This window comes from Phacochoerus africanus, chromosome 8 (assembly GCF_016906955.1).
Source record: "Phacochoerus africanus isolate WHEZ1 chromosome 8, ROS_Pafr_v1, whole genome shotgun sequence".
NCBI lineage: Eukaryota > Metazoa > Chordata > Mammalia > Artiodactyla > Suidae > Phacochoerus > Phacochoerus africanus.
Window position 1 is genome coordinate 89,772,973 of NC_062551.1, and position 14,193 is coordinate 89,787,165.

At 49.9% G+C, this 14,193-nt stretch overlaps 1 protein-coding gene across 1 annotated transcript in view; it reads right to left on the reverse strand.

Moving 5' to 3' along the window:
• The window catches only part of CSMD2 (CUB and Sushi multiple domains 2), a 648,967-nt gene that overhangs the window by 410,554 nt on the left and 224,220 nt on the right, over positions 1–14,193 (reverse strand). The window contains exon 5 of the mRNA XM_047793175.1: positions 3,207–3,414. Within this exon, the coding sequence (XP_047649131.1) occupies positions 3,207–3,414 (208 nt within the window). The remainder of the gene's footprint in view (positions 1–3,206; positions 3,415–14,193) is intronic.

A 14,193-nucleotide genomic window follows, 5' to 3' on the forward strand; every position in this document is an offset into this window, starting at 1 on the left:
ACGCCACCTCCCCCGCATACTGAATCAGCAGCAGCAATCTGCTACCTGATAAGGGGGAGAGTGGATTTTTTTTCTCTCAAAGGTGTTTCTGTTTTCTCAGCAGGTGAGGGATGCCTGGTTGTTCAAATGTGCCTTTTCTAAGAAGATCTGCTGTCATTGTATGCTTGGCACAGAACGCAAGAGAACATCCTAAAATCGTACCGTATGCCGATAAAAGCTGGGTTCTCATAAACCAGGAGCATCACATTTTCATAGGAATCCAGGGATTCATAAAGGAGAGGCGCCGGGAGGGAGTAGGCTCTCTGCCCACATGTCCCGAGCCTCCAAGTTTGTTTATGCATAATTGCCACGCAGGTATAAATTAGAACAACAAATGCATCCTGCCTGGCAGTGGTGGCACCAACCCTGTAAATAATTATAATTTAATCTTATAGCAAAGAGTTCTGAATGACTCTCTTAACGATTTCCTCAGCTTAATTCCTTCCCCACTGAGGGACTTAATAGGAAAAGGAATACTCTTGCAGATTTGTTTCACTCCAAAAGTTTGGACAACCGTGTAGATTCCCACCTGGGGGTAGAAGCGGTGGGAGCCCATTTGGCCCATGGATAAACAAGGGAGTCGAAGAGGCCTTGGGGCTGAAAGAGAGGGAAGTGGCAAGGATATTCATCTTGGGAACTGTTTAGAGAAGTGAAAACTTGGGGAAAAAAAATCTATCAAAAGATTTGATTGAGTCAATTGTGTCAAGGCTTACAAGGGAAAGCCACATAACTGTGAGAGTCCTTTCCTAACGCAGCATGACATGGTGTACAGACCTGGCTGAGAAGATGGGCTTTCATGTCCAACTAACCTGGAGTGGAATCCCACCTCTGCTCCTTACCAGCTGTGTGACTTCAAGCAAGTGACGTAACCTCTCTGGGTCTCATTTTCCTCATCTGTTAAGGGGAATACTATGCTACCGACTTCATAGAAAGTAAGAAGAAATTATAGCTCTAAGAGCTTAGAGCCAGCCTGCCACATATTGATAATAAATGCTCAATAAATACTGATCATTTACTAAGTAAATACTATTATCACACCTGTCGTATTTTGGAAGCATCTATAATGATATAGGAAAAATGTCCATGATATGGTGATAAGTTAAAAATATATAACTTCAGATATATATTAAGATCCTAATTTTGTAATATTAATATATATACATATATATTCATGGCCACTTAGCTCCATCTAGGCAAAGCAAAAAGACCAAAAGGGAATACATCAAAATGTTAATACCTGTTGTTCATTTCTCTATACATTTTAATATCTTCCATGTTTTCTGTATCATTTCTCACGTAATGTATTACACTGATGATCAGAAAAATAGGTCTTTTACAAAAAGGGGCGGGGGGACAGAAGGTCTCCAGGTTGGGCAGGTCTCGGGGAGTGCAGTTCAGTGAAGAGTCATCTAGACTTTCAGCCCACCTCTAAGTACCGAATGTCCAGCCGCTGCCCTGGACGGGTTTGCAGGACACCACCCTCCACTGGGCAATCTACATCCTCAGCGCACTGACGCTTCTCTCAACACCCCATCCAGGAAGTAAATGACCTGACTTGGCCAAGTTCAGGCAATAAGCTTATGACACCAAGGTCTTCTGACTCCCAGGCAGGCTCACCTTCCACTCCACCAGGAAATTTGTGTGTCCTGGTCCCCAAAGCTCAGAGTCCACATGTGGGAGGAGTCTGTCCCCATTTTATCCTCTCTCATAGTCACACCTGGCTCCTACAGCGGGTCTGTCTGATTTCCTCACCCTCAAAGGGCCATGTCTTACTCGACTGGCCTTTCTGTCACACGGCATGAAATCTGCTACAAAAGGGGTTTTCAATATCAGCGGACCCCTGTTTTCTTCCCCTCCCTCCCTCCCTCCCCTTCCCCACCGGCCTCCTCAGGCCGATGACCGCCGTGTCTGTCTTCCCAAGGCACTGTCCATCCCTAACTGTTGCAGCTACCACTTTCTGCTTCACTCCGAGCCCCAGGTGACCCCCTCCGAGGCCCTCAGTCTCAGGCAGCACCAAGCCCTGCCTTTCCCAGCCCCGTGCAGCAATGCAGGCTGCAAAGACGCACACCTGAGCGTATCCTTCTACTGGCTCCCAACCGATGTGCTAACGCAGGGTCCCCCCTGGTGCCCTCGTCCTGATAACAGAGCCACAGGACTATGAGAGTACGTTCTGAATGCCACACCACCTCTCTGGAGGCTTGTCACCCAAACAGGACGCTCCCTAAGCCAACCTCAGCCTGCCTGGGTCCCATGGGTCCCAGTCTAGAGACCACAAGCAGCTAAGGCCACGAAGCCCTCATCATCCTCTCCTCCCAAACCTGTCAGCACCGGGAGTCTCCACGGCAGCAGAGCGCCCCTCGCCAAGGGCCATGCTTTGTGGTAGAGGCAGATGAGGATGGGGAAAAGGTTAAACTTCCTGCAGAGAATGAGATGTAATGCCTTTCCCGTCTCAGAGCCCTGGGTGGGGAAAAGCAACTGCCACTCAAGCTTCTATTCCCCTTGTTGGGTGCTATGAATATTCTTCCGGAAATGGAACGATAACTCAGATCATTTCTCTGAGAGCCTGTCCACATCCTGAGACCAGGACATTGTTAATCTTTTCTTTTAAAACTAATGCATTTTATTTACTTAAACAGTTTTATTGAGATACAATATGCATTTTTTTTTCTCTTTAGGGCCACACCCATGGCATATGGCGGTTCCCAGCTAGGGGTCAAATCGGAGCTGTAGCCACCAGCCTACACCACAGCCACAGAAACACTGGATCTGAGCCGCATCTGCCACCTACACCATAACTCAGGGCAGCACCAGATCCTTTAACCCACTGGGTGAGGCCAGGGATCAAACCTGCATCTTCATGGATACTAGTTGGGTTCGTTACCACTGAGCCACACCCGGAACTCCAGAACTTAGTTAATCTCAGTGCAAGTTACTCGACCAAGGTTCATCCTGAGATTCTTCAGCAGGGACATGTTGCAAATCAGACACCAAAATCGCTGTAAAAATGTCCCCAGCTCTAGGACTACGCAGTGATTTCTCATCACAATGAGAGGAAAACTCTCCAACAGTGGGCCTGGGAAGTGCCGAAGGGACTTCTGGCTGCAGTTCCAGGCACGGTACAACTGAGCCACAGTTGCAGGAGACGGGTGGGAACACAGTGTGCTTACCAGAGGGAGGAGCCTTCGGTCCCCGTGACTTCCAGAAAGTCGTAACCGTCCTCCAGCTGGAAGTCAATAAACACCAGCGCGATGGTGTCCCCCAGCTCGGCCAGGATGGTCCAGGTGCAGTCGGCGTTGTTGTGGTACTCCGCGGGGAAGTGTGGGCTGGAGATGATGCCGCTCTGGCCCCGCAGGGTCCCGCCGCACGCATCGTCCGCTGTGGCAGAGACAAGAGGCTCATGTGAGTCAATCTGGTTTCCAGGCTCTGGTACTCATCACGCGTTTCACCCCTGAGAAGCAGAGGGGGTCCGGGAACACGACACACAGACAGGATGTGCTGAGACCCTAGTCTGAACTGGCTTCCTAATAATGACATCAAATACTTCCAAAGCCCTCATCATGTGGCAGGCCCTGTTCTGAGGATTTTAGTTATTACCATTCTCATTGAACAGATGAGGAAACCAAGGCACAGAGAGGTTAAGGAACCTGCCCGAGGTCACACAGCCAACGAGCTGGAAATTGAACTCTGCCCTTTAGAGCACTTTCTTAACTACTACACCACACTGTTCTGCAATGACCAGGAAGGAAGGAGAAATTAGTTGTCACAGGTATTTTCATGGTCACGACCATAGTGAATAAGATGTTTCCTCCCACCAGATCTTAGTAAACTCAGAAGCGACAGAATAGAACAAAAACTCAACACAGCTCCCTGAGGCAAAACTCACAGGGCATTCCAGGCTGTCCCTTGGGCCAGGCTAGCTTGGTTCTAGTGCTGTGCGTGTGCTCAGCCCTCCTGTCCTTTGTTAATACCATTCCTCCGCCCAGGATGCCTCTTGTCCACAGCAAGTCATGCTTTGAGACCCACCTCCAATGCCACCTCTTGGTAAAGCCTCATTACCCCAAGGTTTTAGTGACTTCTCTCTCCTCTGTGCTCCTGTAACAACATGTGTGACTTCAAACATGATACTTCATACTGTTTGAATGCCCTGTCACATGTCTATCTGTCATTCTAAGATCTGAACTTGCTGGGAATCCCAGGGCAGGGACCATGTCTTGGTCATCCTGGTGGCACATCCTGGTGTAATGCCACCACTCCAGCCTGAGTTCCAGCTGTTACCAGATATTCAGAAACAGTGATCCCAGGAACATGGTCTGACATAGAATAGTTAAAGGCACTGGCTTTTCAATCACTGCAGACGTCAGTGTGAATCCCTCTGCTGCAGCTTCCAGCTGGATGACCTAGCGGAAGTTATCCAAATTTCCTAATTCTGCCCTCCTGGAGTTTGTATGCGAGTTAGTGATTATAATCCACTTAGCACATGCTGTATTAGAGATGCAGGATGAATTGCGAAGAAAGGAGAAACACACTATCAGGGTTCAAAGATGTATCAGAGGCAGCAGAGAAACAACAATCAAAGCTACTAGTTACTGAGCACTTATACCGCATCAGGTACTATCCTAACTTTCTATCTCTTGTAATTCAAACTATCACCATATGAAGTATCATTCCCATTTTACAGGTAAGGAAAGCAAGGCACAAAGAGATTCAGTTATTTGCCAAAAATGGGCTTGTAGTGATTAAAGGAGCTGATATTTTAAGCCCAACAGTCTGATTTCAGGGCCTATGCTCTTAACCAAACACACTCTTGTGTCTCAGGAGTATAATTCACACTTTGAGGAGAGAGATAAAGCAGTATGTTACTTTGCTTGGATGAGTCAATTTGGGAAGGTGCCATTAGAGCTGGGTTTTGAAGGATGAATAGGAGTTCACTAGATAGAGAAGAAATGGAAAGGTGTTTATGAGAAAAGAGAACCAAAGGTCACAGGCATGGAAGCACAAAAGCACAAGTCATATCTAAGATAAGTAGTTCTAGGTGGCCTATCAGAATGAACAGAGAGGAATGATGGGCGATGGCAATGAAAATATAGGAGACACACAACAGAGAACATTGGGCCCAAAATGATTGGAAGCAGTGCACTATATTGAAAAGAAAATATATTTTAGGGTCAGGAAAGTCTAGATTTGAATTTAGCTTCCACAATTTGCCAGCTGTGTGATTTATTTCTCTAAGCATCATTCTGCTTCTCTGTACAATGGTTTCTTGTGACAACTGAATGGGATCATTAATGTGACTGGCTGTGCTAGATGCCTGACCAATGCCAACTTCTCCTTCTGCTCCATCTTGAGGATCAAAGGCAGCGAGGAAATATGATTAAATTTGCATTTTAGAAAGATCCCTGTGCCTGTGGCATAGACAAGTTTTGAGTGGGGGGAGCAGGCAGGATGCTCTTGGTAGCGCAGAGTCACCAGGTAAGGTGAAGTCCTGGTGAGGCCAGGTGAGGTCCGAGCTGATGCCATGGGAAGGGTGGGAAAAGGACCTGGTGGAGAGCTGGTTAGGAAATAGGATCTCCAGGACTAGCCGTCAGGAGGGAGGAATTCCAGGCTTTAGGCATGAGCGTCTGGATGGATGAAAGGTGCCACTTCCTGAGGCAGGGGATCCGGGACAGGGGCACCTTGTGGTGTGGAAGGCAATGGGGAGTTCAGTTTTGGACTCCAAGGCTGTGTGCAGGTGACATCCCAGTGGAGAGAAGGAGTTGACATCTGGATACACAGAGACAGGATGGGATGGAGATAAAAGCGAGCTTATTCAGTGGCCATGAACTATTCTTTTTTTTTTGTCTTTTTTTGCTATTTCTTGGGCCGCTCCCGCGGCATATGGAGGTTCCCAGGCTAGGGGTCTAATTGGAGCTGTAGCCACTGGCCTACGCCAGAGCCACAGCAATGCGGGATCCGAGCCGCGTCTGCGACCTACACCACAGCTCACAGCAACGCCGGATCGTTAACCCACTGAGCAAGGGCAGGGACCGAACCCGCAACCTCATGGTTCCTAGTTGGATTCGTTAACCACTGCACCACAACGGGAACTCCCCCTGAACTATTCTTAACTACTGTCACTCAGTGGCCCTGAACTATTCTTAATATTGTCACTTTACAGGGTCAAGGTCTGTTTCAAGAGAATGAGCCCATTTCCAAATGCCAGCTCTTGAGGATGTATGACCATAGAAATGACGGGGCCTCACTCAGTAGGAACTTATGAATGTTTCCCGCCCATGCTCATTAAGTGAGCACCTACTATGTGCCAAACAGGACATGCACCACGTCTTGAAAAGCTTAATTTCATCCCACCCTGCTGTTTCTCAGAGTGAGGGTAGCCAGGCAGTTCCGAGTGGCTCCTCGGAACTGATATAGCCAAAGTGTTAAGGCCCAATAATAGCATATGAGACTTAGGAAGGCTTCACAGAGGAGGCAAAATTTGTGCTGAGATACTCATTCATTCATTCAACAAACATTTACTGAGTGCCTACTATGTGTCAGGCACTGTTCTAGGTGCTAGGGATTCATTTGCAGATAAAAGAAAAGAAAATCCCAACCTTCATGGAGCTTATATCTCAGTTAGAGGATAAGAAATAATACCCAAGACAAATAAGTAAACCCTGCGGGCAATGAGGCGGTGCCAGATGCAGAAGGATGGGGAGTATCCTGCACTGGAAATGGGGGCATGGACACTGCAGAAAGGGGGTCAGGGAAGGCCTCACTGAGAAGGTGATATCTGAGCCAAGACCTGAAGGAGGGAGAGAGAGCGAGCCAGGCAGTTATCTGGGGGAAGAGCATTCCAGATGGAACAGCAAATGCAAAGGCCATGGTGTGCAGAGGCCTGCTGCTGCTGAAAAGCATCAAGAGACTGGAGCAGTGGGAGTAAGGAGGAGAGTGGTGGGGACAAGGTCTGGGCTCTTTTTTTTTTTTTTTTTTTGGCCCCACCCATGGCATATGGAAGTTCCCAGGACAGGGATTGAATCCGAGCCACAGCTGGGTCCTACACCACAGCTGTGGCAACACTGGATCCTTAACCCACTGAGGCAGGCCAGGGACGGAACCTACACCTCAGCAGCTACCCAAGCTGCTGCAGAGACATGCTAGATTCTTAACACACTGCAGCACAGTGGGAACTCCCAGCTTGGGCTTTTACTTTAGAGAGATGAGAAGCCAGTGGAAGGTTCTGAGCAGATGCGTGCTCTGATTTGTAGGATCCCCTGAGCTGCTGTGTAGACAATACACCAAAGAGGAAGAGGGCAGAAGCAAGGGGCTTGTCGAGGCTACTGCGATGATTTGGAAAAGAGATGACAGTGGCTCGGACCAGGTGGCACCAGTGAGAGGGAGTCGGCATCTGGTGGTGTTTTGAATGCTGGTCTGGCCAATCTACTTGAGTTGAGAGATGACTGGCTGGTAAGACTCGGGGGAGAGGGTGTCCCGGGCAGAGGAAAGGCAACGGCAAGGCAGATGCAGGGCTGCGTGTGGCATTTAGGGACTTAGGGTTGCCTGAACTCAAAGGTCAGGGCACAGATGGCAATGCTGGGCTGGGCAGGAGGTGAGAGCTGCACTGTGAAGGGCCTCGGATGCCCAGGAAAGGGCGCGGTTCTAGCATCCTTTCTCAATGCCTTCCCTTTCTCTTTTGCTACCTCCAATCCAGGTGCCCAGGTCCCGCGAAGGAGGGAGGAAGGGAAGGCAGGTGCGCCATGGCTCTAAATCGAGTTTGCCAGTGCTATTTGTTTGTTGTATCGAGCTGCACGGTATTTCCACCCTGGGAGTCTCTCTGGCAGGAGCCTATGAAGTCAGACATCCAAGGCAGAGTTTGTTTCCCTCTGATGTAAATAACTTCGCGGTGACCATTACCAAGGAGATAAGCTACAGGAGCCGGCAAGCGGGAGATTTGTCAATATCTCTCCCAGCAAGCACCGCGCCCGCCGGCGGCAACAGTCCCGCGCTGGCACTGTCCACACCAGGTGGAGGTGTCTACACTCCTAGCCGCAATGGCTTCACCTTGGCTGCACTGAACGTTAGGAAAATCATGGTAAAAGAAGGGACACTTAGCCTGGACCTTGAAAGAGGAGTAGGAGTGTGGAGGGGGACAAAAACCAAGGCATTGGGAGGCACCGGGGCCTGAATGTGCGCTGCGTGCTTGGGGAATGGCCAGCTTTCTTTCTCTCGGAGGAAGGTGCAGGATTCGGGAGTTGACATGCAAAGGGAGGGGTCAGCTCAGAAAGGCCCTGACGGCCTTGATGAAAGGGGGGATTCTGCCCGCAGGTGTCTGGGAGACCTGCACGGTTTTCTGTAGGGAGTAAAAGCCCAGGTCAGCTTTAGGAAGACGACTCTGGTGCCCGTGTGATGGTGCTGTGATTAGTGGGATGGTGAGGGTGGCAGGTAGAGGAGGCGACAGCGAGGAGAATGCTGAAGAAGCTGTTGTCAGAGCCTGAACTCACAGCTGTGGGACAGAAGGGAAGGAACCAAAGAGATTCAAGAGCCAGGCAGGGGAGAAGCCAGAGGATGTGACCTCCATAGGGAGTGGCCTGGGAAGGAGAGCAGGAGGGAAAGAGGATACGAGATTTCTAACCAGGCAACAGGGCTGATGATGACAGCGACAGGGGATGGTGATGGCCCCTTCCCTGCCCATGTGCTGAGTATGAGTGTGAGAGGAGGTGGCAGGTGGCTAAGCACGTAGGCCTGGAGCCTGAGAGGCCAGAAGTGGGCAGGATGAAAAGGGACCTGGCTCCCAGAGCAGGGAAGGCTGGGGACAGAGGCAGCAGGCAGGAGCAAAGGCACCTGAAAGGAGGCTGAGAAGGAGCAGTCAGACAGAGGGGAGGGGAAGTCCTTGGGTGGGAAAAGGAGGGAGCCGTGTCCAGGGAGCAGGGACCATGAGAGGGGCCAGCCACCATGTGTGCAGGGGTCTCCACGGTCTGCACATCTAGATGACAATACAGCAGCAAGGGAGCTGGGGTGGGGGCAGGTCATGAGAGAGAAGTAATGACTCCACAGTGTCCTATCTCGTTCCGGACTTAGGAACCCAACTAGATATCCCGTGCTATTCTCAGCCCAACCTGACCAAGACCCTCCCTGTTCTCGCCTCCCACTAAGCTCAGCCTTCTTCCGGAGCTTCCTGTCTTAGAGGGAGGATGTCTGCACTGCTCAACCCGTGCTTTACCCAGAGGCTAGGGGACACCCTCACCACCCTGAACCCCATGCTCAACCAGGGACCAAAGCTTGTCCGTCCTTCTAAGGGCTCTTTATTCAGTCTCCTGCCTTCATTGCACCTGCTCTACTCTAAGCCACATCATGGTCCAAGTCTGGTTGTGAAACCTCCTGTCTCTGAGCATCCTTCCTGCTCCACCTCACCCATTCTTCAGACAGTGGATCCCAAAAAGTACAGACCTGATGATGCCACGCCCCTCTGTAGGAACCTTCAACAACTCCACTGTCACCCAGGAATGAGCAGATTATCTGGGGGCTGACAAGGATCTCACAGGGCCTGGCGTCATACCCGCCTCTCCCCGCCCACTTCCCATAACCACCCTGGGCTCCTCCCAGCTCTTCTAATGCACCAAGCATCCCCCTGCCCAAGGACCTTTGAAAGCACTACTTCCTCGTTCTGGAGCCTTCTTCCTTATCTCCTTGGGCCTGACTGGCCCCTCCTCAGTCTTTAGATCCCAGTCTAAGTGTCACTTCCTCAAGGATCTTTCCAGAAACAGAAAATCCCTTCTCCCCATCATACACTTTCCCAGCATCACCATACTTTTCCCATAATTAACTAACTGATTGATGATGTAATGTAGTTAAATATCTAGACAGTAAACTCCATGAGGGCAGGGGCCATGTCTGTTTTATCCCCAGCATCTATCACATTTCCTAGTGGATGGCAGGCACCCAATAAATATCTGAGGTGATGCAGTAGGTGGCTAGGCCAGGACCTCTGCGGAGTCTCTCTGGCCCAGGACTGCTCCCCTAGACTAGATCACACCTCCTGAAACTGAGCAGAACCATGCAGAATCTTCTTATGGACAGACTTTTCCTCGTGCACCCTACCCCTCCCACCCCACCCCAGCTCCGTCTGGCCTGCCTCATGTTTCTGAAAAAGCTGTAGCCTCCTAGGCCTGCCTTGAATTTCAAAGAGTAACTTTAATCAGAAAATGAGAAAATGCAGAAACAAAGGAAAATATTCAGGCAAGTCAAAATCACAACAGTTTCGTCATAAAACAAAGTCAAGGACTTTTAGTTCCTCCTCGAAGGCTAGAGCCATATCCTCGAGTTGTTTTGCAGATATCAAAACCCTTAGCAGGTGAAAGAAGCTAGCTGCATGCTGATCACCAGCAAGTAGACCTCAGATAGCCTGGAACCAGAAGGTTGATGATATTGACCCCCAAACTACCACTGGTTACCTCACCTCCAATCAATCAGAACAATGTCCATGAGCTGATTGGGTACCCTGTGACCCTCTCCCTTCCCTGGCCTTTAAAAACCCTTCCTTGAAAGCCATCAGGGAGTTCAGGTCTTTTAACAAGAGTAGCCCATTCTCCTTGCTTGGCCTTGCAATAAACACTGTACTTTCCTTCACCACCATCCCATGTCAGTAGATTGGCTTTGCTGTGTGTCAGGCAAGCAGACCCATGTCTGGTTCAGTAATACTCCCTGCTTGATGGCATTTGGCAAGCCATCCCGAAATATCTGAACTTCCCAGTTTTAGTCAGTGACTCCTAGACTGTGCTGGAACTGATGACGCAGGAGATTATATGCCTCTCTGGCCAGAGGCACAGTCTACTCTGAAGATGGCCCCATGGCTGCTGGAGTTCTCCCTGTCTCTAAGGCTCCTCTGACACCCCGTTTCTGCACCATCCTGTTTTGATTGAAGAGGCTGTAAAAGTTGTTTGGAGATTTTCTCACACTTTCAACAAGGCATCGTATTTCACAGTTACAACTTCAGAGTCGTAAAATATAACCTTCAGCTGACACCACACTCCTAAAATATTAATTTACACTTTCTCCTTCTCCAGCAATGGGCATTCTCCATTGCCACTAAGTCATGTATATTCTAGGGTGCAGGTGTGTTAGGCTGATAGTTGCCTTTCCAAGTTTATGACTTTATTTATGATCGTCTTTAAGTTCTGCTGAAATTTCCTCAATTAACTATAATTTTAGAAAACTATCCCTCAGCTTCCTTTGATGTCTGTTAACTCTCCAGTGACTCACAAATTTCCAGTAGGGATGGAGGGAAAGCTGCATCATACCATTCCCTGCCCCCTGCACATTCAGACCAACTCCAGTGCACAATCCTGGATGTCTAGGAGCTCTGGAGTCCTTGGCAATGGGGTTCTGTCCATATCCTCCCTCCCCAGGGCCATTCAGCCTCTAGGGAAAGGGAAATCCCAAAAGACCCCTACTGGGGAGAAGCTGCTTTATTACAACTCAAGTGCAAGGCTGAGTGCCCCCAAACTGCCAGCAGCACTCCCCCTTTCCCTTACACTGTGTAGCTCAGTGTCCTTGACTGGGGCCCCCATAACCTGCTCCACTTCATCACTCCACTAGGCTGGGGGCTCAGGATTCTGCCCCATTTATCCTTGGCTTTAACAAGGACATCCCTTCTTAAAATTAAGAAATTACCAGTTACCTGAAAGCATCATTATTTCCTCCATCCCCAGACAACTTCCATAGAAACTGCCTCCTGAGGTGTCCTTCCAAGAGGATATATGGAGATTGGACCAATCTCTTCTCTGCTACACTTTCCTTACAGACAGTCGTTGCGCTAGACGCTTCACATGCATTTTCTCAAACTGCTCAAAGAGATGATGTTAATTCACCCACACTTTACGGATGAGGAGACTGAGGCTCAGAGAGTTTTAAAAACTTTCCTGGGGTCACATGACTACCACATATTAGAGTCAGGATTTGAAGCCAGAGCACTCTGACTCCAGACCCATGCCTTTATCCACCTGTTTCTGTGCCTCCCTGGCCTCAGTGGCTGCAATGCCTTTCCTGACACGGGCTCCTGGAGGCCCCCAATCCTGGAGAGCATTTTCCAGGTGGGAGAACCTTCTTTCTGTTCCCCTTCTCCTCTGCCTGAGGGGACTGAGGCAGAGGCTGTGTGCTGCTCCCACAGCAAGGACCAGCTGCCCATGCTCAGGTAGAGGTGAGTGAGTCCTGGAAACCTTGGTCCCCCAGAACCTGGCCCCCACCTGAAGTGGCACCTGCCCAGCAGAACCACCTAGGCTCTTCCCCTGAGGCTTCGCACCAAAGGAGCTCCTGGGGCAAGTTAAAAAGGAAAGTTAAAGGGGAAACACAGGAGACAGGGCAGCCCTTGGCCTGGTGGACTTACTCAGGGGATGCACCTGTGAGAGGGCCAAGTTCTTAGGCCCTGGACCAGGCCATAGGAGCCCTGGAAGTAATGCTGCCATCATGCACCTCCTGCCATGGTCACAGGCCATCGCCTCTGTCTGCAGGTGAGGCTGGCCAAGATCATGGCTTGGGCAGAATCACCTTCTAGCTGTGGGACCACACACCATTCCAGGCCTCCACTTCCTCACTGTAATATCTCAACCTCCTGGGGTTTTTATGACTATGAAATTAGATAAAACAGGGTCTGGCATAGTGCTTGGTGAATGCTGGCCAGTAGTGGCTGCAGCCGTCAGAATGATGACAGCTAACTGTCACTGTGTCATTACTGTGAACAAGGTGCTCTGCTGCTTGCTGAGCATTTATCAACTCCAGCCTCACTTCCACCTTATGAGTTAAGTACTGTTGCTATTATCATTTGCAGGCTGGAAAACTGGAGCACAGAGAGGTTGAGTAGCTTGCCAAAAGCCACTCAGCTAGTGGGTGTAGCAAGGCCAGAATTTGAATCCAGGTGGTTGGACTCCAGAGCTCATGTTCCGAACGAGTCTGCTGGAGTAATAGTTGTGATGGCAAAGGAGATGGGAGAAGGACTAGTGAGCCCACTGGGAGTAGGGGGACCCCTACTGGGAATGCAACCTAGGTGCCATGGTCCATGTCGAGGTCCCATGCTCAGAATCACTCATGGTCCACACTGCCTGGCATGGTATTTGGTGCTTTCTGTATGTTGTATGATTTGATCAGCACAAGGGGGGGCCACTGTGCAGCTCCCAGACCCTTCCTGGCTATCCCTATCTCTTAGGGTCTTAAGTAGGGTTTCTTATTCTTCTCTTGATCTCTTGCAAGCTCAGAACTTCCCCCAGCCACAGAAGTGATGCTCCCACAGAGATGTCTCACAGGCACCTCAAACTTGATGTGGACAAAACGAGCTCTCTTAATTCTCCTTAGAGCACACAATTCCTGCTCCCTGTTCTAGTCACCCCCGTATTCAGCACTGGCATCCCACCACTGGCATCCCTGCCAGCACTCCAGAAAGGGCCTAGGAGTCAACCTTGACCCTTTGCTCCATCAGCACCTACATGCATTCCATCAGCAAGGCTGTCGGCTGTGCCTCCAAACCATGGCCCCAATCTACCCCCTCTCCTCCACCTCTACCACGGCCACCCTTGACCAAGATGCATCATCTCCAGCCTGCACACCTGCCATAGCTGCCGCCCAACTGGCCCCCAAGGTGTAACTGTGCCAAAGGCAATTCCTCTCCCTTCTAGCATCCAGAGTGATTGTTTTTTTTTTTAAATTAAGTTCACTTGTGCCACTCCTCTGCTTAAAACTCATCCCTGGCTCCCTCCTGAGTTTAGAACCTAACCCCAACTCCTAGTCCTGCTTCACCACAGCCCCACTCACTCCCACCATCTCCTCTCCTGACCCTACTTTGCCCCCTGGGCCTGTTTTCTATTTCTCTAACATGCCACCCTCTCTCCCACCTGGGGGCCTTAGTACCTGCTTTTCCTGTTGTCCCCTCCCAAGGTCTTCAACAATAGGCTCCCTGTCATTCAGAACTCAGTTCATCTCTCACCTCCTCAGAGACCTCGCCTGACAGCTCCCTTTAAAGCAGCCTTCCTTGTTCCTAGCTACATTATTTCCCTCATAGTTCCTATCATGAGATGAAATTTGTTTCTTTGATCTTTATCTGGTTTCTACCTCCCCAGTGCTAAAATATAAACTCCACGAGATCATGGAGCTTGGTCTGACTTGTTCATCACAGCTGTTTCTCTGCATCTG